The sequence below is a fragment of the Schistocerca americana genome, chromosome 2 (assembly GCF_021461395.2).
Source record: "Schistocerca americana isolate TAMUIC-IGC-003095 chromosome 2, iqSchAmer2.1, whole genome shotgun sequence".
Lineage (NCBI taxonomy): Eukaryota > Metazoa > Arthropoda > Insecta > Orthoptera > Acrididae > Schistocerca > Schistocerca americana.
Genome location: NC_060120.1, coordinates 433,487,283 through 433,510,947, shown reverse-complemented (window position 1 = coordinate 433,510,947; position 23,665 = coordinate 433,487,283). Strand labels below are relative to the sequence as shown.

Genomic DNA, 23,665 nt, shown 5'->3' with positions numbered 1-23,665 from the left:
CAGAGCACAGGAATTAATTATTATGTCTTTGCCAGAACTGCATGATACAATGTACTGAAATAAAATTGTGACTTGCCAATAAAAGTAAAACAGCAGTTATCGGAACTCGTCGATCTCTTAATGCAGAAGTGGCAGCTGGTGATCTCTGGTCACCTGTGGATTTACTGTTCATAAATGGGAACTTATATACAATCCTTTGATACTGATTTGGTGCTATTCAGTTCGCAATTCGTTATTTGATGCGTAGCCATACAGCAGATTTCTCTCAATTGCAGGAAAACAGTTCCCCAAATTTCCTTGACTGTGCTTGCAGATTCATCAGCAAACATCACGGACCAGTGTCCAAAATTCCTTTATAGCTGCTTGGCACAAATTCACTTTCCACAAATGAAACTTCTGGAAATAATTAAGACAGCTAGAATTACCTTTTAACATATCAGTATATTCTAGCTGAAACTTACACAAGTGGCTTTTTATTGCTTTCTATACTCATCAAATAATTCAGTTACAATCTATTTTACAAATGGTGTCCAGCCAAATATAGTTATTAGCATTCGAAACATACATATATTCATGCTAGCATTTCTCATAACAGTCCCCATTGATGTTGATCGCTAATTTTTCACCAAAGCACTCCTCTTACCCCGGAGAAACCATATGTCACAGAGTAAACACATTTCTCTCACAGGTGAAATGTGCTAACTCATTGTATTTTACAAATTTTCACATTAACAGCTGAAACATTACTAAAGTGTCAGCTGGTCGGCTCAGCTTTAATTAAAATAAGATCAAACATCGCAAACTAGTACAGTGTTAGACTCAGATGTTATACATACTAGTAACGTCCACTGTCCATTAACTTCTTGATCAGAGCTTTTGGTTCAGTCCGGCAAGAGGTTGGACATAGTGTGCATCAGCACTAAAATTACTGCGAGTCATCAATGCTCACAGATATTACTATAAATATGTGTGGTGTTTGTTCTGTCAGACTAGCGCGTGACAGATTTAGAATCTGGGTCAGATGGGAACGTGTCTGGATGGTCACTGTGGTTATGGCGATCACTCGCATAAAGTGGGTAATCAATTTCAGAGTCCCAGTTGGGCACAAATTTTCTATTGTCACCGTTAATTTAGTTCAGTGCCCAATTGAGGTCAATGTCTTCATTTCTCTTACAGTCAAAAACTTTCTCAAAAATGAATCCTGGATTAAGTGATAATGTAATTTTGTTTACAAACTGTAAGAAGAACACTGTGCTGTATGTACATCTAAGGTCAGCTTGTCCCTTTGCCTGATTCGAATCAAATACTTATTGTCTATGCAATTAGTGATAATTTTAGTGACTATCTCATATTCTGCAGAGAGGGGGCTGATAGATCTACCGTTTTTATGTCTTGTCTGTTCAGATGGAGAGGGAGGGGTGAGGGGGAGGGAAAACCTGTGTGTAAACATGTATTCCAGAGTTTAACTTACAGTCACATAGCAATAGTAAATATTAGTATTCCAAAGACAGAAGAAACTGTGGTACACATAATTAGTATGACTATACCTTTGACTCTAACGTCATTTCCGAAACTTTCTCATCTAAGCCCAAAGCACCAAGATCATGATGATGTGTATCAACCCATCCACCATCAGGGTCATCAGCCTCAATTATTTCTTCTTGTTCCTCACAGTACTCCATCTGTGAACCAAACAGAAGACAGAGCATTAAAATTAAACATCCAAAAGAATACCAAATAAAATTAAAAAACAGGATTGTATCTCCAGCTGTGTATATTGAAATAAAGACACAATATGGTTGCTTGTGTCTGCCCATCATCAATAATGTGATGGTTATTAGGATGGTATAAATTACACAGTGGCACAAAACTATTTCCATTTGTGTTTCTGGAATTGCAATTCAACAACATATTATTTAATTTCCAATGGCACACTTGAGCTGAGATCTATCAGTGGCTATAGCTTCTAGTCACATTATATATGGTACATAAATTTCCATTTCTATTCCCATTATTAATACTACTACTACATCCCTATAATTATTGTTCACTATTCTACACAGAGTATTCATTTTAAATGAAAACACTGAAATATTTCAAAAATCGACACTTCGGATAAAAAAAAAAATACAATTTCAATTTGTTTGTCTCTGAGGGGGACATCCAAGGATACGACACTCTACTTGACACCCCACCCCGTGCATGGGTGGTGTGGGCAAGACTGAAATCTTCAACGGGAACCCCTGTTTTTTATTGCTGATTATGATTCTACGACAAAATCTATATGTTTTGTCTGAGGCACTTTCCTAGTTTCGTCACAAATGGGGTTGTAATCAGAGGAACAGTAATGGGTAAGCAATTGTAATTTACAGCCTGCTACTCAATGGCCCCTGAATATCCGTGTGGGACCCCCACCTCCATGCTGCAATGATAGGACAGGCCAGTATTTTGTAACTTCTAATCAGAAACCCCATTCGCAATGTTGTATTCCTCCGACATATTGACAGGGGTCTACTCGATGCACTGGCATGGCCACGTAGCAGATCAGGCTGTGACAAAGCCGTGTCTCCGCAATATCCTTTCTTCCAGGAGTGCTAATTCTGCAAGTTTTGCAGGAGATCTTCTGTGAAGTTTGGAAGGTAGGAGACGAGGTACTGGCACACAGTTTTAATGTGCTAGGAAGTTTCATATCAGCGCACACTCCGTTGCAGAGTGGAAATCTCATTCTTTGAATATTTTTAACTTTTTTTTTTTTATTAAAATCTACAGATGTGGGTTAGTAATCCCTACCACAATCTTTTACACATTACATATAATAGAAACTCTTCTATGGAATAGGAGTTGCAAGATAAACTATTTCAGTTTGTGTTCAAATTTTACTCTGCTGTCTGTCAGACAGTTTATATCACTGAGTAAGTGATCAAAAATTTTAGTTGTAGCAATGTGCACCCCTTTATGGGCTAGAGGCAACTTTAATGTGGAGTATAGAACGTCATTTTTCCTTCTGGTATTGTTATTATGAACATCATTTTTTTCTTTTGAACTGTAATGGATTATTTATAACAAACTTCTTGGGGGAATAAATATACTGTGAAGCAGAAGTCAGAATGCTCAACTCCTTAAACACATACTTTCAAGAATATCATGAGTGAGCACCACATATTATTCTTACAGAACATTTTTGAGCAACAAATACTTTCTTTCTTAAAAATGAGTTACCCTAGAACATTGTTCTACATTACATTACTGAATGAAAATATGCATATATCAACTTATTGATTTGTCTCTCCCCAAGATTTGGAATGATTCTAAGTGCAAATGTGCCTGAGCTAAGTTGTTTTAGCAGTTCCAAAATGTGTTTTTTCCAGTTTAAATTCTCAACCATATTGACACCTATGAATTTTGAAGTTTCCACCCTGTTTATTGTATCCTCGACGTGTGTTACATTTATCATTACTTGAGCAGAACTGAATATTTTTCCTTTTTTTTTTAAATTGAGGATGAGACCATTCGCAGAAAATGAGTTAATTATATTTTTCAGAACGTTATTTACCATTTTGTCTGTTTATGTACATATGCTTGGATAGATTACAATACTAATGTCACCTACAAAAAGAACTAATTCTGCTTGTAGGGTATTAGACAGTAGTTTGTTTACGTACGTGAGAAACAATAGTGAACCTAACACTGAGCCTTGGAGAACCTCCAAGTAAGCGATTTCTCCTCTGTCAGAATAATTTCCCTTATTACATTGGTTTACTTACCACGTGCAACTTTCTGCATTCTTCTGGTTAGATATGACACCATCCACAAATTGGCTATACCATCAATCACACAGAAAAAAATCAGTTTATCTACAAGAATATTGTGATTCACACTGCCAAATGCCTTAGATAGATTGCAGAAAACACTAACCAGTGCTATTTTGTTAAGTAATGCTTGTAAAATTTGGGGAGTGGAAATTTAAACGGCAATCTCAGTGGAGCAATTCTTATGAAACCAGAACTGTGATTACCTGAGGATATTATTGTTGTGCAGGTGAATTCTATATTGGATACATCACCTTCTCAAAAATTTTGAAAAATGATTTCAGCAGGGAAATATCTCTCTTAACACTTTTCTTAAAGAGGAGTTTAACAACAGCATATTTTAGTTTCTCTGCGAAAATCCTTTGGGTTAGTGATGACTTCCATATTACAGGAAAGACCAGGCTTATTATATGAGAACAAATCTCTAGTAATCTACTGGAAACACCATCAAAGCCAGGTGAGCTTTTATTTTTGAGAGGTTTAAAAAAACAAAAGAATTAATTCAGAAGGTGACACTGGTGATGCATTCATATGACTGAACTTTATGAGTTACTTTTTCAAAATACTGCTGTGATTTTTCTCTTTAACTATTTGTTCCTATAATTTCTACTATATTTAAGAAATGATTATTAAATATATTTTCTACCTTTGATTTTATTCTGTTCTGTGGCTGGTTGTCCTGTGTCTCGTTTCACTACATTCAATATAGCCTCAAGTCTGTTGTCAGAACTACTAATTTCTGACATTATGTGCACGTTCCTTGGTTTTTTGATTACCTGTCTTAGTAATTTTGAGTACTTTTTGTAGTGTACAACTATTGAAGGATTTCTACTTGTTCTTGCCAACAGATACATTTCCATTTACCTTTTGCAAGATACTTTAGTCCCTCTAATGATCCACAGTTGTGTTACATAGCTGTATATCTTACATGGAGAGATATTTTCAAATAATGATATGAATTAGTCATGGAATGGATTAAATTTTATGTTAGCATGTTCACTATAAATTTCATCCAAGGTCATCTCTTGCTAATTATTCTTAAAACATTTGTTCTGGAGTCATTAACTATTCTGACTGATTTCCACTGAGGAGTACCCATACTACAATTTATCCTAATTAACCGTGCATCATGGTCAGAGTGTGCATTTGTCACTGGGTACACAGTTATATTCTTGCTTTGACCTTCACATAAGAACACAGAATCAATTAGTGTCGTACTGTCTTTATCCACTCGTGTAGGAAAGTTAATTACCAAGATCAAATTGTAGAATCCAAATAAGTTTTCCAGATCATTTTTGCTATCAGAATCCATTCCAAAATCTACATTGCAATCAGCTTGGGCTATTAACTGCTTGCTGCCGTCTGGCAGACAGTATAGTGAGAAATCCAAATTCCTCACAACCAGGCCAAAATTTCCAAATGGAGATCTACATTCAGTTACAATTAAAAGCAAACTATTTTTCAGTGTTTATTCACAAGCACACACATCTTTGTGCTGATCACTACAAAATCTACTTCTCTCAATATTTTTGAACTTGTGTTTTGTCTCACATATACGTAAAAACTCCTCCTTTTACCCATTACTTCTACATGAGCAAGCTGCTAGACTGTAATCTTTTATGTGTAACTTATCTAAACCTGTGGTTATGTGGTGTTCAGATAGATACAGGGTGTTTATCTTTTCAGAGCTCTCTAATGTTTCCAAACAGATAAGAAGCTCTTCTAACCTTATTACTCAATCCTCTAATATTCTGATGAAATAAGTTAACCACACTTTTCCGTGCATTCTTAAGCATTATGTGGGACTTTTCTCTTATTTTTACTTCTTTTTGAAAACAGAATGCCTGAATCCTGATTCTAATCTAAAAAATATGCCTCTCTGACACCAGTAACCACAGTGATCTTGCTTTGGGTGATGGTGGCGTCCCACACATTTTCTGCAAGAAACTCAGCTAAACTATATTCCCCTCTCTTATTCATGTGTATGCTGTTTCTAGTATATTCCCATTTCCCAGCTGTAGGAATGTACGCTGCACTCAGATTTCATTTCAGTCAGCAGCAGTCTGCTCACAGCAGTGTTAACCCATGGCTGGTCATGGCACTGCAGGACCCCCACAAAACTCAGATTTGTGTCTGTGGTTGCTACTCCTATTTCATCCAGGTCACTCCTACTGCTGCAACTACTGTCCTTAGCTAGGCTGCTCCCTGCTCCACTTACTACAATAACCTGATCCTCTTTCCCAAAATTCGTTATGTCCTCTGCCACTTGGCTAAGACTAGAACTTGGTTTCACAATACTTGTGACCTGGTACCCTGTTCCCAATTTTTCATGTACCATCTGACCTACACCCCTTGGATGGCTACTACCTAGCAGCAAGACTCTTTTCTTGCTACTCTTTTTTGTTACTGGCCTACACTAAAATATTTGGCTATAAGGCTGCTGCGCCCTACTGTGACCTACAGCTGGATGAGGCTTTTCCCCTCCTACTTTGGGCAATAAGTCCAATTTATGCGATACCGTAAGTTCAAATGTAGATGAAGTTGAAGAGCTGTTCCTCATTTACCCATTTTCCATAATCTTTTTCCCCCTTTCAACCACTCAACTTCGCTTGCTCAAATTTTGCGTGTTCTAATTCAGCCCAAAGGGCACAAATCTCTGTCTGCTGCTCAGCGATTTTCTCGCCTAATTTGCAGAGCCTACAGCTCCTTAGCAGAGCCTCACAGAGCTTCCTATTCAGATTCTCACTACAGTCATCCAACTGAAATTCCAACCCACAGTCTATACATACCACTCCCTCTTTGACTATCCTGCGGCAACATCCACATTTATGATGCTCTGCAACACAGATTACTAGCTTTAAAACAGAACTGAATCACTTAACACACATGACACTACACAAATTTTCATTATTTGTTAGCCGCAAAAATTAGTGCTTGAGGTGTGTGATGTAACGTACAATGTGGGGGGACAGAGGTGGGGGGACGAGGTGGGGGGACAGAGGGGAGAAGGGGGAGGGGGTGTAGAAGCATGACAGAAGGTAGGTCACCAGATTGTAGTTCTGCAGACTGAAGAGCGAACAGGTGATTCCACTTTATCTCTGTCCCGCTACGTCACAAGAAACTTCTACAGGGTGTTTCACAAAGTTATTCTGCCCTTCCCACACTGCGCCTTATGAACCACTGGTGACGCAGTGCGCAGACGTGCCTGGAGGCAGCTTATTTTCCACAAAGTAGGTTAACATTACATGGAATAGAAATACAAGTTACTAATAACACTAAGGCAAGAAACATTTATGGACAGACTCTACGTAAACCTCTGCACACTGTTCTACTCTGCTAGAGGGAAAACTGATTATTAGTCATCCTGTATGGCAATTACATCATTCTTCTGGGAAAGGTTCGTTAATTCATGATCAAGTGACTACACAACATGGTTGTAGAGCTTTATAATATGCTGTCAATAACAGACAGCAGCAAATGCCACATTCACCAATCCAATCCCTTTCCCGCAAACATTACACTGGTCACTGACAACATCACACTTACAAACAAAACAGTTCTCAGCCATTGTTTACTGGGAAATATGTTAGATAAAAGCTGACTAACCCAACCAAAAATAAGTACTCACTCAATAAATGGAAAATAACTCCACTACATAAAGACAAGCTCTGTGAAGTTATTTTGTTTCCTGGAAGGAAAACTGCTGCACAGGATGACAAAGAATCAGTTTCCCTCTAGCAGCACAGTACATTGTGCAGAGATTTATGTAGATTCAGTCCATATGTGCTTCTTGCCTTAGTATTATTGCAAGACACCACTGGGCTACAGCTAAACAAAAACAGGGCCTTAGATCTGAATCAAATGAACCCCAAATGAATCCATCTGATATGCAGATCCCCCCCCCCCTTTTTTATATTTCATAAACTGTGTGCAATGGAACTGCAAAGAGTTGGGGGGGCCCTGACAAGTGACTCGTGGATGTGTTTTTTGTTGTAGTTAGTATAATGATAATAGTGACGAGGGGTTCGCCTCTAAATACTGAACTGAACGTGTGGTAACTTAGACCATCACTTATCACAAAATATTCCACAGGAGGAGCAGCACATTATAAATATAATACCTAACTGTCTCACACTGGAGGTGAGTAGAAATTGCAATATGAAATATGTATACACAACATGGTTGTCAGAAACTAAGTGGCAGTGTCCACAGGCACGAAAATAGTCCAGATCAAGAGTATCATTCTGCTTCGCATCCTAACAAAGATAACTGTATTGCTTCATGTCCCAATCAAGAATACCTTAGCAGTGATGCTCTTCTGAGTTCTCTGCAGAGAGATTGCCAATAATTACTAGTTGTCCAGTCAAACAGAATATTAAAAATTCCACCAATGACAGGCCATGTAGAAAACGTTTCCCTCTCTCTTCGAAAAGTTTGTTATTACTTGCGCCATCTCTTAATTTTTGCAGTTTACACAAATTTACAAAATTTGTAGCTAGATCTCCACCAGGGAAAATCGTGGAAGCCCTGGCCCATTTGATGGAATTACTACTGCCACCACAAAAGTTGACACCAGTTCTCTCACTCTCGCTAATTTTTAAGACATCGTCACATTAGAAACAACTATCTCATACATTAAATCTATCTCGCCTGATTTGAAGAAGCCTGGACACCTCTGGAATTCACAGGGATATTCAACTGAAGCTACAACATTATAGGCCAATGTATGAAGAAGAAGCAGGAGACAAATGCAGAAACAAAGAAAAAGAGAAAAAGAGCTGGAATCAAGAGGAGAATTGTAATACCTTCACAGAAAATAACAGAGTGACAAAATATTGTTGCAAAATGTGTCAAAAACCAAATCTGTTTGGTGTACATGGCAACTTTTTGCTTTGACTGTGATAAAATTTCTCATATGTTACCTCCCAAAGTGATGATGAGAGAAATAATGAGAAATATTATCATTGTTGTCTTGCTCTAATGTCATCTTTTTCTTTCTATACAGATATTTGTCATTTATAATGAGTTCGATTAGTTACATTTAATAAAGAAGCAAGTGAAAAAGTGGAAAAAGTGATGCTGTCATAATTTGTCGCTACAGTCAGACAGTGATAATAACAAAACTGAAGGATTGATATTTCTATTGTTGCTGAGCTGTTATGTCATCTTTGTCTTTCTTTAAAGATATTTTCCACTTATAATGTGTTTCATTAATGAAATATAATAATAATAATAATAATAATAATAATAACAATAATAAACAATAAACAAATAAATAATAAAAGAACAAACCACTAATAGGGCTAACCCCCCTTTTAGTGTGATTAGTTGGTTCAGGACAGAACTAAAGAAGCCTTGGACAAGCGCCGTCATGGTCGGGGACGACGCTTGAACCCTATGCCCGCCCACAATGGTAACGACACTGCTAGCCAACTGGAAAATGATTTAAATCCAAATAGAGGTGTTTTGCAGGATATGCTTCCTGCAACCACCCTAGAAGGAAAACAAAGACAGAGGATGAGATGGTCAGATGAAGTTAATCGACACCTCATGTTCTGTTATTACCAAGCAACAAACCTAGGAACCAACACAACTGGATACAGATCACAAGTATACACAACATTTATTACCAGATACCCAGAATTAAAATTTTTAACAGAACAACGACTAGCTGATCAGATCCGTGTAATAATAAAAAATAACAGGATACCCCAGTCAGAATTAGAAAACATCAAACAACAAGTACAACAAATACTGGAACAAAATAATATGCAATCAGAAGAAGAGGAAAATACAGTAATGGACTCAAACATCCCAGAGCAAACAAACAAAGAACAACACGCACCAATTAAACAATCAGAGGAAAACGAAATCTTAAGACAGCCACCAGAACAAGCACAAATAGAACACGAAGTGACACAGATGTTAGATATAGAAGAAAAATTTCAGCTAACATATATAGAATACAAAGACACAAATACAGACATTAGACCATTCTTGCATAGACCACCAAATAACCCACAAGTCGAAACAACAATAAAAACTATCAACACAATCATACACAACAAAATAAATCAAAACACAACTATGGAAGAGTTACAACTGCTGGTTTATATAGGAGCACTCACTACACTAAATATACACACTAGGCAGAGATCAGCACCAACCAACACACAGAAGAAACCCACAAAACCAGCATGGCAACACAGGCTACAGATCAAAATAGAAAAACTGAGAAAAGACATCGGACAGCTAACACAATTTATAAGAAATGAAATCTCGGAAAAAAAACGAAAAAGGTTAGGTAAAATCTCACAACAAGAAGCGACAGAGCAATTAGACGAAAAGAAGCAGAAATTACAAGCATTAGCCAAACGACTCAGAAGATACAAAAAAAGTGAAAATAGAAGGAAACAAAACCAAACATTCAACACAAACCAAAAGAAATTTTACCAGACAATATATAACACACACATTAAAATAAACAATCCACCAAACATAACAGACATGGAACACTTCTGGAGCAACATATGGTCAAACCCGGTACAACATAACAGGCATGCACGGTGGATACAAGCAGAAACAGACACATACAAGATGATACCACAAATGCCTGAAGTGATAATATTGCAACATGAAGTCACCCAAGCAATTAATTCTACTCACAATTGGAAAGCCCCTGGAAATGATAAAATAGCAAATTTCTGGTTAAAGAAGTTCACCTCAACACATTCACATCTAACTAAATTATTTAACAGTTACATTGCAGACCCATACACATTCCCTGATACACTTACACACGGAATAACATATCTGAAACCTAAAGATCAAGCAGACACAGCGAACCCAGCTAAATATCGCCCCATAACATGCCTACCAACAATATACAAAATATTAACTTCAGTCATTAAACAGAAATTAATGACACATACAACACAGAACAAAATTATAAATGAAGAACAAAAAGGCTGTTGCAAAGGAGCACGAGGATGTAAAGAGCAACTGATAATAGATGCAGAGGTGACATATCAAGCTAAAACTAAACAAAGGTTGCTACACTACGCATACATTGATTACCAAAAAGCTTTTGATAGTGTACCCCACTCATGGTTACTACAAATATTGGAAATATACAAAGTAGATCCTAAATTGATACAGTTCCTAAACATAGTAATGAAAAATTGGAAAACCACACTTAATATCCAAACAAATTCAAATAATATCACATCACAGCCAATACAGATTAAGCGTGGAATATACCAAGGAGACTCATTAAGTCCTTTCTGGTTCTGCCTTGCTCTGAACCCACTATCCAACATGCTAAATAATACAAATTATGGATACAATATTACTGGAACATACTCACACAAAATCACACATTTGCTATACATGGATGATCTAAAACTACTGGCAGCAACAAATCAACAACTCAACCAATTACTAAAGATAACAGAAGGATTCAGCAATGATATAAGTATGGCTTTTGGAACAGACAAATGTAAGAAAAATAGCATAGTCAAGGGAAAACACACTAAACAAGAAGATTACATATTGGATAACCACAGCGACTGCATAGAAGCGATGGAAAAAACAGATGCCTATAAATATCTAGGATACATGCAAAAAATAGGAATAGATAATACAAATATTAAAGAAGAACTAAAAGAAAAATATAGACAAAGACTAACAAAAATACTGAAAACAGAATTGACAGCAAGAAACAAGACAAAAGCTATAAATACTTATGCCATACCACTATTGACCTACTCATTTGGAGTAGTGAAATGGAGTAACACAGACCTAGAAGCACTCAATACACTCACACGATCACAATGCCACAAATATAGAATACATCACATACATTCAGTAACAGAAAGATTCACATTAAGCAGAAAGGAAGGAGGAAGGGGATTTATCGACATAAAAAACCTACATTATGGACAGGTAGACAATTTAAGAAAATTCTTTCTAGAACGAGCAGAAACTAGCAAAATACACAAGGCAATCACTCATATAAATACATTGGCTACACCACTGCGATTTCATAACCACTTCTACAACCCTTTAGATCACATAACATCAACAGATACGAAGAAAGTAAATTGGAAAAAGAAAACACTTCATGGCAAGCACCCGTATCATCTAACACAGCCACACATCGATCAAGACGCATCCAACACATGGCTAAGAAAAGGCAATATATACAGTGAGACAGAAGGATTCATGATTGCAATACAGGATCAAACAATAAACACCAGGTATTACAGCAAGCATATTGTTAAAGATCCCAATACCACAACGGATAAATGCAGACTTTGTAAACAACAAATAGAAACAGTAGATCACATCACAAGCGGATGTAGAATACTAGCAAATACAGAATACCCCAGAAGACATGACAATGTTGCAAAAATAATACATCAACAGCTTGCCTTACAACATAAACTTTTAAAACAACACGTTCCTACATACAAGTATACACCACAAAATGTACCGGAGAATGATGAATACAAATTATACTGGAACAGAACCATTATAACAGATAAAACAACGCCAAATAACAAACCTGACATCATACTCACCAATAAAAAGAAGAAATTAACACAACTAATCGAAATATCCATACCCAATACAACAAATATAAAAAAGAAAACAGGAGAAAAAATTGAAAAATACATCCAACTGGCTGAGGAAGTCAAAGACATGTGACATCAGGATAAAGTTGACATCATACCAATTATACTATCAACTACAGGAGTCATACCACACAATATCCACCAGTACATCAATGCAATACAGCTACATCCAAACATATATATACAACTACAGAAATCCGTAATTATTCATACATGTTCAATTACCCGAAAGTTCCTAAATGCAATATAACACATACCGTACAGTTAAAAGGAAGTGACGCTTGATCAAGGTCCGCGTCACTCCATTTTTAACCGGACTTAACGTCTGAGAAAGTGAAGGAAACAATAATAATAATAATAATAATAATTATTATTATTATAATGTGAATAAGCAATGTGATAAAAATCATAACACAGACCCCATCACACTGTGAAAAACACTGCACCCAACAAAAGTGAAAAACACTGCACCCAACAAAGGGTTAAGTAAGGTCTATTTTGCAGCGGTCTGCAGTTGTTATCTAGACCATAACTGATGGGTCAAAATCAATTCAGGTAAATAAAACCATACAGGGTGTATACGTGGACAAGGAAAAAAGATTCCCGTATATCTCCCAGATTTACCGGTTAAAAATACATTTTCTCCCGGGTGAAAAAACACTTTTTCCATGTTAAATGACAGTATACTTTCCCTCGGAAACGTAAAAGTTACCAGCACTTTGAATGGCTATGGTTTTATACACCAGTGTAGAATTTCTCGGCACTTTAGAAAACGAAACTTGGGGGGGGGGGGGGACTCGTTTTGAAAGGATCTTTGATGTGTAGCAACATATACACTGCATATTTTCGTATTACGAAAGTATAAATGTGAATTCCACGAAACACAGCATGTTACATTCTGAAGCATTGAAATCGAGATTGCGATGGGCTTTTGTAAGCCAGTCACAGCTCATCTCATGTGATCTCACCAGCCGATGGCAGCAGGTATTCAGAGTATACGACACGTGATGCAGTCAGCCAATAGCGACATCACTGTTAAGTAGCATGACCACACAAACAAGAAAAGTTAATGGTCTAAATTAATATACATTGTGTTGCTACAGTTGACATATAATATTGGTTTCCAAGATTTGTGGGGACGTAGAACCACTGGCTCACCCCCCAATAATACCGCAGCGAGAACAACTTTATCTTTGCCAGATCATTTCTTTGTAGTATGCGGCTATGCGCTCTATGCTACACGCATTGTGCATATGCTGTGAGAATGAAAGTATTCACAGTAAGCGACAGGAGTGTGAGTGATTATTTACCATCGTAATTACTCCGCTCACTCCCACTAGCTATAGATTAATAAGCTGTAAGATAAACTAAGCTTTCAAGTGTAATGTTGATCTTTTTTGCGGTGTGTTACACTTTAAAATACATCACACACATGGGCCAGTAAAATGTTTAATAACGACATAAATGTCTGATCTTTTGGGCTCAAAATTCTTCTAAATGGCTCGTCCTCGAAGAGTTGATATTTAAATGAGAGTCAAACGCTCTGCGATTTAAGAAATTCATCGTACATTCTCGTACATAGTTCATCTTGCGTAAAAGGAAATTTACTTCGCAAGTAAAGCCAGATTTACACGACGACACTAGGTTGCAGGCAACTGTGCAACCGGCCACTGCGCACACGCGCCGTGCATTTGCACAACTAGTTGGTCAAACTAAACACTTTCAGCACGTTCCAACTTTGGCGACACTAGCTGCATGAGTTTTGAGGTTACGTGTGTTCGCAGAGTGTGGAAAAACTGAAATATGAAGTGGGGAACGGAGAATAATGTCCGCTTTTTGCATATCTATGCTTTGCATAGGTGTTTGTGGGCTTTCAGTGATGCTGATTACAAAAATAAGCAACATTTTGCTGCTCTTAAGACTGTCGTCATGTGCGATCAGAACATAGATGGTTTGACAATATCTGAGCTGCAGGGCAAAATTTATTCAATTAGGAGCACGTACACAACTGAATTAGGAAAAATACGAGCAAGTACAATTCTGGCTATGGAAATGCTTTCGACTGAAAGACTAAAGTCCCATTGTTCGAGTTGGCTGATTCTTTTTTTTTTTTTAAGGAATATTTTTGACAGGAGGGAAGGCCACACGAATCAATAAGCTGCATTCTTTATTAAATATCATCAGTTCAAAACATCACAGCAGTGCTCCAAATTCACATATGTTTGAATTGTGAATTATTGCCACTACAGATCTATCTTCAAGACAGTAGTTAGCAAACCATTGTCTTCTTAATGCGGCCTGCTTTGAATAATTATTGGTGTTAATGTTAATAATTATTACTGTTATGTTAATGATTATTGGTGTTAGTGAAAAAGTGTCAACAACTAAAACTGCATTTTCTAGCATGCCGAATATTCTCAATTGTAATGCACGCAACATGATATGTAAATTTCATGTTCTGGTGACAGTGCTTCATGAATTACTGTATTTTCATTTATCACTTAATTAACTTTATTTAGAAGAAACGTGAATAGTTGTGGTGACATTCTAAGATAATTATAAGAACTTCTTGGTCCTTCCATTATAAATTATTTCAGCAAGGTTGTTGAGGAACCGAGCTGACGTATTTTCTTCATCCAGTCACAAATCGAAACACGGGACACTTAGAAGATGCAACAAGTCCACTAAAGAGACAGCTTACACTACACTCGTTCTTCCTCTGTTAGAATATTGCTGCATGGTGTGGGATCCTTACCAGGTGGGATTGACGGAGGACATCGAAAGGGTGCAAAAACGGGCAGCTCGTTTTGTATTATCATGTAATAGGGGAGAGAGTGTGGCAGATATGATACGCGAGTTGGGATGGAAGTCATTAAAGCAAAGACGTTTTTCGTCACAGCGAGATCTATTTACGAAATTTCAGTCACCAAATTTCTCTTCCGAATGCGAAAATATTTTGTTGAGCCCAACCTACATAAGTAGGAATGATCATCAAAATAAAATGAGAGAAATCAGAGCTCGAACAGAAAGGTTTAGGCGTTCGTTTTTCCCGCGTGCTGTTCGGGAGTGGAATGGTAGAGAGATAGTATTATTGTGGTTCGATGAACCGTCTGCCAAGCACTTAAATGTGAATTGCAGAGTAATCATGTAGATGTAGATGTAGATGATGAAACATTTATCAAAACAGGGTGGTAGTCACCAAGTGCAGCAACACATTTAATGAGACAAAAATTATCTACGTTGAATTACAAAGAATTTACGAAAGAGAGTACCTGTTGAGGCAGGCCTCCACATATCTGGGCATATACAAATACTACAAATCAGTATTTCCAATATATTCTTCCTATGTTATTCTAACTTGACGTAGAAGTTAGATTTAAATGTCTCGTAATTCATGTCACATCCAGCATGAGGTGGTTTTGGATCTTATGCATTGTTTCTGACCTGAAGACCATTAAAATTTTTCTAATATTCCTCGATCTTATTTGTTGACATATATTTTTAGTTTGATTAGTATTCAAAATTTTCCCATACATGCAAAACTAGTGTCTGCATACAAGAACTGGCAAACCTGTTTGCATCTCCGAGAACATGGGACATGTCGTGTTAGTAGGAACTGCTTGTCATGGGGAAGATATGACTTTATACGGCTCTCATCACCAACTGCCCACTGCCATGTTGGGCAGTGATGGACCAGGTGATCACCAGCTGCTACAAATTCCTCAGGCGTCAGCACTCCCGTCTCGCGGAATTTAGATTCCTGTAGAGCGAAATAATAGATAAACATATAAGGAGAGTACTTCCTGGATATAAAGTCACAAAGTGTTAAAACAGATGAAAATAAAAGCTTCAGATTTGTTCTTTTTTATTTACTTTCTGTGTTACAACAAGTCAAATTGGAGAATGAAAACACACACATCAAAAAAAGTTGGAATAGAGAACAACACAAACATTCTTTCCGCCCTTTTCATTGCTCATTAAAACCACACAATGCATGTTGTACAGCAAGACCTTCGGAGTTGGTGGTCCAGATTGCTGTACACACTGGTACCCCTGACACCCAGTAGCACATCCTCTTGCATTGATGCATGCCTGTATTTGTCGCGGCATACTATCTACAAGTTCATCAAGGCACTGTTGGTCCAGATTGTTCCACTGCTCAATGGCGATTCGGTGCAGATCCCTCAGAGTGGCTGGTGGGTCACGTCATCCATAAACAGCCCTTTTCAATCTATCCCAGGCACGTTCGACAGGGTTATGTCTGGAGAACATGCTGGCCACTGTAGTTGAGTGATGTCATTATCTTGATGGAAGTCATTCATAAGATGTGCACGATGGGGGTGCGAATTGTTGTCCATGAAAATGAATGCCTTGCCAATATGCCTCCGATGTGGTTACAATATCGGTCGGAGGCTGGCATTCACACATCTTAGAGCCATTACGGCGCCTTCCATGACCACCAGTGGCATACGATGGCCCTGCATAATGCCACCCCAAAACAGCAGGGAACCTCCACCTTGCTCCACTCACCAGATAGTGCGTCTATGGCATTTAGCCTGATCAGGTTGCCTCCAAACACATCTCCGACAATTGTCTGGATGAAGGCATATGTGACACTCATCAGTGAAGAGAATGTGATGCCAATCCTGAGCAGTCCATTCGACATGTTGTTGGGCCCATCTGTACCACACTGCATGGTGTCGTGGTTGCAAAGATGGACCTCGACATGGATGTCGGGAGTAAAGTTGCCCATCATGCAGCCTATTGTGCACAGTTTGAGTTGTAGCATGATGTCCTGTGGCTGCAAGAAAAGCATTATTCAACATGGTGGCATTGCTGTCAGGGTTCCTCTGAGCCATAATCCACAGGTAGCAGTCATCCACTGCAGTAGTAGCCCTTGGGTGGCTTGGGCGAGGCATGTCATCGACAGTTCCTGTCTCTGTATCTCCTCCATGTCTGAACAACATCTCTTTGGTTCACTCCGAGATGCCTGGACACTTTCCTTGTTGAGAGCCCTTTCTGGCACAAAGTAACAATGTGGACATGATCAAACAGTGGTATTGGCCATCTAGGCATGGTTGAACTACAGACAACATGAGTCATGTACCTCCTTCCTGGTGGAACTACCGGAACTGATCAGCTGTCAGACCCCCTCTGTCTAATAGGCGCTGCTCATGCATGGTTGTTTACATCTTTGGGTGGGTTTAGTGACATCTCTGGACAGTCAAAGGGACTGTTTCTGTGATATAATATCCACAGTCAATGGCTATCTTCAAGAATTCTGGGAACTGGGGAGATGGAAAACTTTTTTTGATGTGTGGATGCATTGTGGCCCCTTGTCAAGTCTATGTAAGTCAATTTGTAAATTAAAGGAAATGCAATACAATATTCACAAAGACACGGTTTTCATTCTTAATTTAAGATGTCTACTGTATGAAGCCATTTTTTACTAACATCAATATAAAAATAATATAATCTACCAAAATGAACTCAATAACAGTTTTAAGGAAACACAAGATGGAAAAGAAGGTTCTACTTAAACTGCTGAAACAGGTATAATTGAAATGGCATTCAAAGCAAGCACAGAATCTTGAATTAGTAAAATTAAAAAAGAAAAAGTTAATAATGACAAAAAAGGAAAAAAATTAATATTTAAAGAATAACATTAACAAAAGCTAAAAGTGTAGATAAAGACCTCTTCCAAATACTAATCACGACAGCTGTCTCTCCTTTGTAGTAGCTTTGTTCTCCACTCAGTATCTGAACATCTTATGAATTCTTTTTCCTGTATCATAGCCATTTATTCATACTGACTGCATAAGCACTCTTTTGCAATCCCAAAAGCTAGCTGCTCAATATATTTTATTTAATTTACGTTACTATTGGTTCAGTTATTCCTGTTTCTTAGCTGTTAAACAGATACATCATTTACTAAATCCTCCATCAGTGCTTGGAAAAACATGATAATAAACACTTCCTAATGTTTTATCATTTTGAAGAACATTACTAAGTGTTTTATCTTTTTAATATTAGATGTATTATTATTCAAATGTTTTTAAAATTGATGGTAAATAACATAACTGTTACTGTTTGATGCACAGCTTCCACATATTTTTATGTATTCACTGAAGTTTTATTAAAATTCTGAAACCCTGGGTGTTAACTGCAAACTGCTTGTCCCTACACAGTAGGTGGAATATAAGCAAGGATGTCAACTGTGTGAGGTATATTGAAATGAATACAACAATACTTTCAAACGTGCAAGGGCACTACCAAACTAGGGATCAGTAGAGAGACAGCTCACAGAAAATTACTGGATAGTAACAAATGTAGGTTCAAATTTCAGAAGATTCATTTTTGAGTTGTAGGGTATAGATACATTGAAGGCAAGAGCTAAACTAGAAGGAAATACAGAGAAAAGGTGACAACACAAAACATGGATGAAATGCAAGACACAAATGCAAATGAAAAATAACTTAATGAAAAAGACTGGCAAGGTGCGAGGGGAGGGATGCAAAAGAGAAGAAAAAAAAGGGGGGGCAAGGTGTGAGGGGAAGAAGCTCAAAAGAGAAGCAGGTCGGTAAATGTAAATAGAAATGAAAAAGATAAAGAGAAAGAGAGGTGCTGAAATAAAAATACGGAGCAGAGTAGTGTAGTGTGAGTGAGGGAGGGAAAAAAACACACGCACGCACACACAAAAGGAAAGGGACAAGCAAAAGCAAAAACGAGAGAATAATAATCATCATCATCATCATCAATCTATTTACTGACATTCTGAATACAGTAACGAAAGTAATTCAGGAAGATTATGATTTACCACTTCATCAACAATAAGGTATTAGAGATGAAGCACCTGTGTAGATTAGACAAGGATCAGAAGGGAATCTAGTCTATCTTTTCATTCACTCAAACATTGTGTTCTATAAATTCCATCATGGGGAGCCTTCAGGGAACAAGTCAAGTTATACTGTAAAAGACAGAAGCAAACACTGCATACTACTTCTGCAAAGTATACTAACAACAAACTATGACTATATCTGATCTACTAATACTGATAATTATGGTAATTATTTCTGGAGTATATTACATACCACGAAAAAACAGTAACTTTAGAAAAAACCACATATTTCAATGAATTGTTCCTAACAGTAGTTGAAAAGATAGCGGAGAAAATGATTCATCAAAACAGATCTATTAAACTTATTAGGGAGGCAAGGCATACTCTGTTAGAGAGAGGACAAAATTCGCCAGATCAATATACTTTTTTGCAGGTTTTCTTTGGAAAATCTAGATTTTGGCTAGTCCCTAGCCATTATCAGTGCCTGTCAGTTCCCTGTTGTCCAGGCATCCGTCACAATTCTTTCAAGACTTGTGCTTATGATGATCCCTGCCATAGTGCAAAAATCCACTGCTGAATTGGTAGCACCACCCTTGAGTTACCTTTGCAACTAACCAGTGAGTCAATGTGTATTCCCTGATTGACTGATTTTTTAATTGGTCCAGTTTTATCATAGACTACAAATTGCACAACTGATATTCAACAGGACAAAGAAAATAATAAGTAGTATTAGCAAAATTAGGTACCTGTTCTTACAATTTAATTTTTAAGTAACTGTTTTTGTTATAGCACATATTCAGAAATTCTTTTACAGAATAGAAACATGTGTTTTTATTACAAATGCCTTTAATTTTAAATATTGGACAAAAAGCAATTTTTATTTCCTCTGGTATCTTACTGTGTAGTATAACACCAATGATGTCAATTATGCTCTGTGATAGGCTGTTGTTCTGTGATTCTTCTGTTGTATATTTGATTTCCACTCTGGCACAATAGTTGTGTACATTTTTGTTCTGTAGTAATTTGCATTTTTTCAAGAAGTAGTCTCAAGCAAACAAGATCATTTCATACAAGAACAGGCTTAGAACACACACAACACGAAGTTCACTAAAATGGAATTAACAGTAATCTGCCTCTTTAAAGCCACAAGCTACTCTCAGAGTTCTTTTCTGCATTCTGAAAACCTTTACACTGTGAGTTGAGTGTCCCCAGAAAATGATCCCATATCAAAGCAGTAAGTGAAACAGCACATAGTATGCCTGCAGTACTGTTGCTCTGCTTTTTGTTAACTTCAATATTATTAGACCACAGCACATGGATGAGAGTTTCCTAAACAAACTATTCATTTATATGTATGTATTGCTGAAATCACCGACACAAAAGTTTTATGTCATCTTCTAGAGATTATTTTTTAATTATGTTCGAATAGATATTTAATTCCAAGGAGGTAATAAGTGAAGTTGACTCACAGTTTTTTCACTGTTTACAGAGAGTTCATTTTTGGTGAACCACTTGAAGTCTTTTCACACAACTTTTTGGTGTTGACTGTAAGGTTTCTGGGCTGGATCCAGCAAGCAGTATGCTAGTGCCATTGGCAAACAGAATGGTTTTTTGGGGACTCATATATCCAATAAAGTCACCCACATAAATCAAGATGAGTAGCGGACCTATGACTGAGCCCAGTGGTATACCATATTTTATTGGTAATTTGCTAGAAAGTAAGGAATTGTTTCTTGTTTTATTCTTAATACTGAATTCATTCTGAAGTGAGACCTTCTGCCCGCAATTCTTTTTTTTTTTTTATCAAGGGATTTTAAAGCACAGACTAAGAACTCAAAAATCACTGCCTGTGTAGATTTAGACTTTCTGAAATCATGCTGTTGTATGGTAAGAGGAGAATATTTATTTATGAAACTTAGAAGCCAGTCATACAAGAGTTTTTCTAGAATTTTTGGGAAGGAACTTAACTGTGACACAAGTTGGTAGTTTAATATTTTATCAGAAGAACCTTTCTTTGACAGCAGTGAAACTTTACCTATTTTGAGAACATCTGGAAAGACAGGAGTTTCTAGAGAGAGGATGAAAATTTCGCCAATATTTTCACTATGTTGTTGGTTGGTTGGCGCTTTAGTGTGCAAAACTGCAAAGGTTGTATATGCCCATATCATAAAATAATAAAAACAAGTACTAAATAAAAACCTAAGGGAGGGGGGGAGGGGGGGGGGGGTCAAATTTGTTTAACAATGCTACTGCAGTGAATAAAAAATAAGAAATGATCGACAGAACGCAGGCCATCCACTAAAACATCTGACAAGTTGGACAGCAAACAGAGACATAAACGCGAACAGTTAAAAACTGGGCACCAGATCAGAAAGTGGCACACCATCAAGGGTTGAGAGCAGTAGACACCAAGTGGAGCAGGGTAGGCACTTAATAAATGGCAGTGACTAAATCGATAGTATCCTATTTGCAACCAGGTTAGAATGACTGCCTCACGACATAAGAGCCTATAGGAAGTTGACTACGCTATCGGGAGAGGCTTAATGTCCTGGAGTTTGTTCCCCGGAGAGAAGACCATTGTGCACTCCAAAGTGATACTACATGCCAACAGATAGTGACACAAAGATCATCCAAGGGAACAGAACGACTAACAGGCCAAGGGAGGAGAGCTGCAGCCTTTGCAACAGCCTCATTCCCTGACACGCCTATGTGACCTGGAACCCACAGGATCACCACATTGGCTCCCCTCTTAGTAAGACAGTTAAAGCATTCTTGTATCCGTTGTACTAAAGGATTTCTGAATGCAGCATGCCTAGGCTCTGAAGAGCACTGACAGAATCTGATGGTACAATTTGGAAGAGCTGTCACCGGATGTACTGGGTGGCCTGATAAAGGGCATATAGTTCCACGGTAAAAATAGAGCACTGGTCAAGAAGCCAATATTGGAAAGGATCACCAACAAGTACAAAGGCGCACCCAACACCATGGTCGATCTTGGAACCACCAATGTAGACGAAGCCACTGCCCCAAGCCACATGAGAAGTGCGAGAAACTCACTGCAATACAGCAGCCCAGGAGTAATGTCCTTAGGAAACAAATGGAGTCAGAAATGAACACGTACCTCAGCACAAAGCCAGGGCGGTGAAGGCTCGCACCCATGGGGAACCTGGCAAAGATGCCGAAGCAGCTAACAAAAGTGAACTCCAGGAGGCAACAGAAAAGACGGGGACAGCCCATACTGGCGGTCAAGGGATCACCAAAAAAGAAAGCATAGGATGGGTGAATGGGCACAGATGAGCGACGGCTCATGTAATAAAGAACATCATGCCTATAGCTAAAACAGCAGCCTCAGCATAAAGGCTTTCAATGGGACTAGTATAGAAAGCACCAGTGGCTAAATGTATCCCACAATGGTGGATGGTGTTAACCCGACATAACATAAATGGACAAGGAGGTGAATATACGACACACTCATAATCCAGTTTCAAACAGACATGCGATTAGTATAAATGGAGGAGGACAACCCTATCTAGTCCCCACAAGGTACCATATAAAACATGTAGAAAACTGAGGGAGAAAGTGTGAGCTGCCAGGTAAGAGATGTGGGAAGACCAACAGAGTTTCCTATCAAACGTGAGTCCCAAGAATTTCGTTGTGTCAATGAATGGACAAAGGAATGTGCCAACATGGAGGGATGGGGGAAGAAACTTCTGGTGCCACCACAAGTTCATACATATAATCTTATCAGCAAAAAAGCAGAAGCGTTTGCCGATGCTCAACAAGTAAAGATTATGAAGATATCGCTGAAGATTCAGCTCAAGTAGACAGGTCCATTGAGAGATGCAACAGATCGTAAAGTCATCAACGAAAAAAAGAGCCTGAGATACTTGGCAGAAGACAATCCATAATAGGTTTAACGACTATGGCAAACAAGATGACACCAAGCACAGAACCATGAGGCACCCAGTTCTCTTGAATAAAAGTGTCCTAGAGAGCTGAGCCCACAGAGCCCACAATCTCTTAAAAAACAGGGTCTTTTAAAAATTTCCAGATAAAAACAGGCAGGCAATCCCAGAAACGCCACTCATATATAATAAGGATGATACCCATCCTCCAGCAGGTGTCATATGCCTACTCCGAATCAAAAAACACAGCCACAGTTTGACACTTCTGCAAACAATTGTTCATAATATGAGTTGACAAGGTGATGAGATGATCAACTGCAGAGCGATGCCTACGAAATCCACATTGGGCATTAGTGAGGAGATTCCGAAACTTGAGCTGCCCCATCAGCAACCATTAACCACGCATTCCATCACCTTGCAGATGCTACTGGTGAGGGAAATTGGGTGGTAGCTGGAAGGAAGGTGTTTGCCCTTACC

The 23,665-nt window shown here is 38.0% G+C and overlaps 1 protein-coding gene across 1 annotated transcript in view; it reads right to left on the bottom strand.

Annotated features, from left to right (window-relative positions):
* The window catches only part of LOC124590899 (ubiquitin-like-conjugating enzyme ATG3), an 84,161-nt gene that overhangs the window by 50,705 nt on the left and 9,791 nt on the right, over positions 1-23,665 (bottom strand). Inside the window, 2 exon segments of the mRNA XM_047131683.1 lie at positions 1,548-1,682; positions 16,017-16,205. Of these exon segments, the coding sequence (XP_046987639.1) occupies positions 1,548-1,682; positions 16,017-16,205 (324 nt within the window).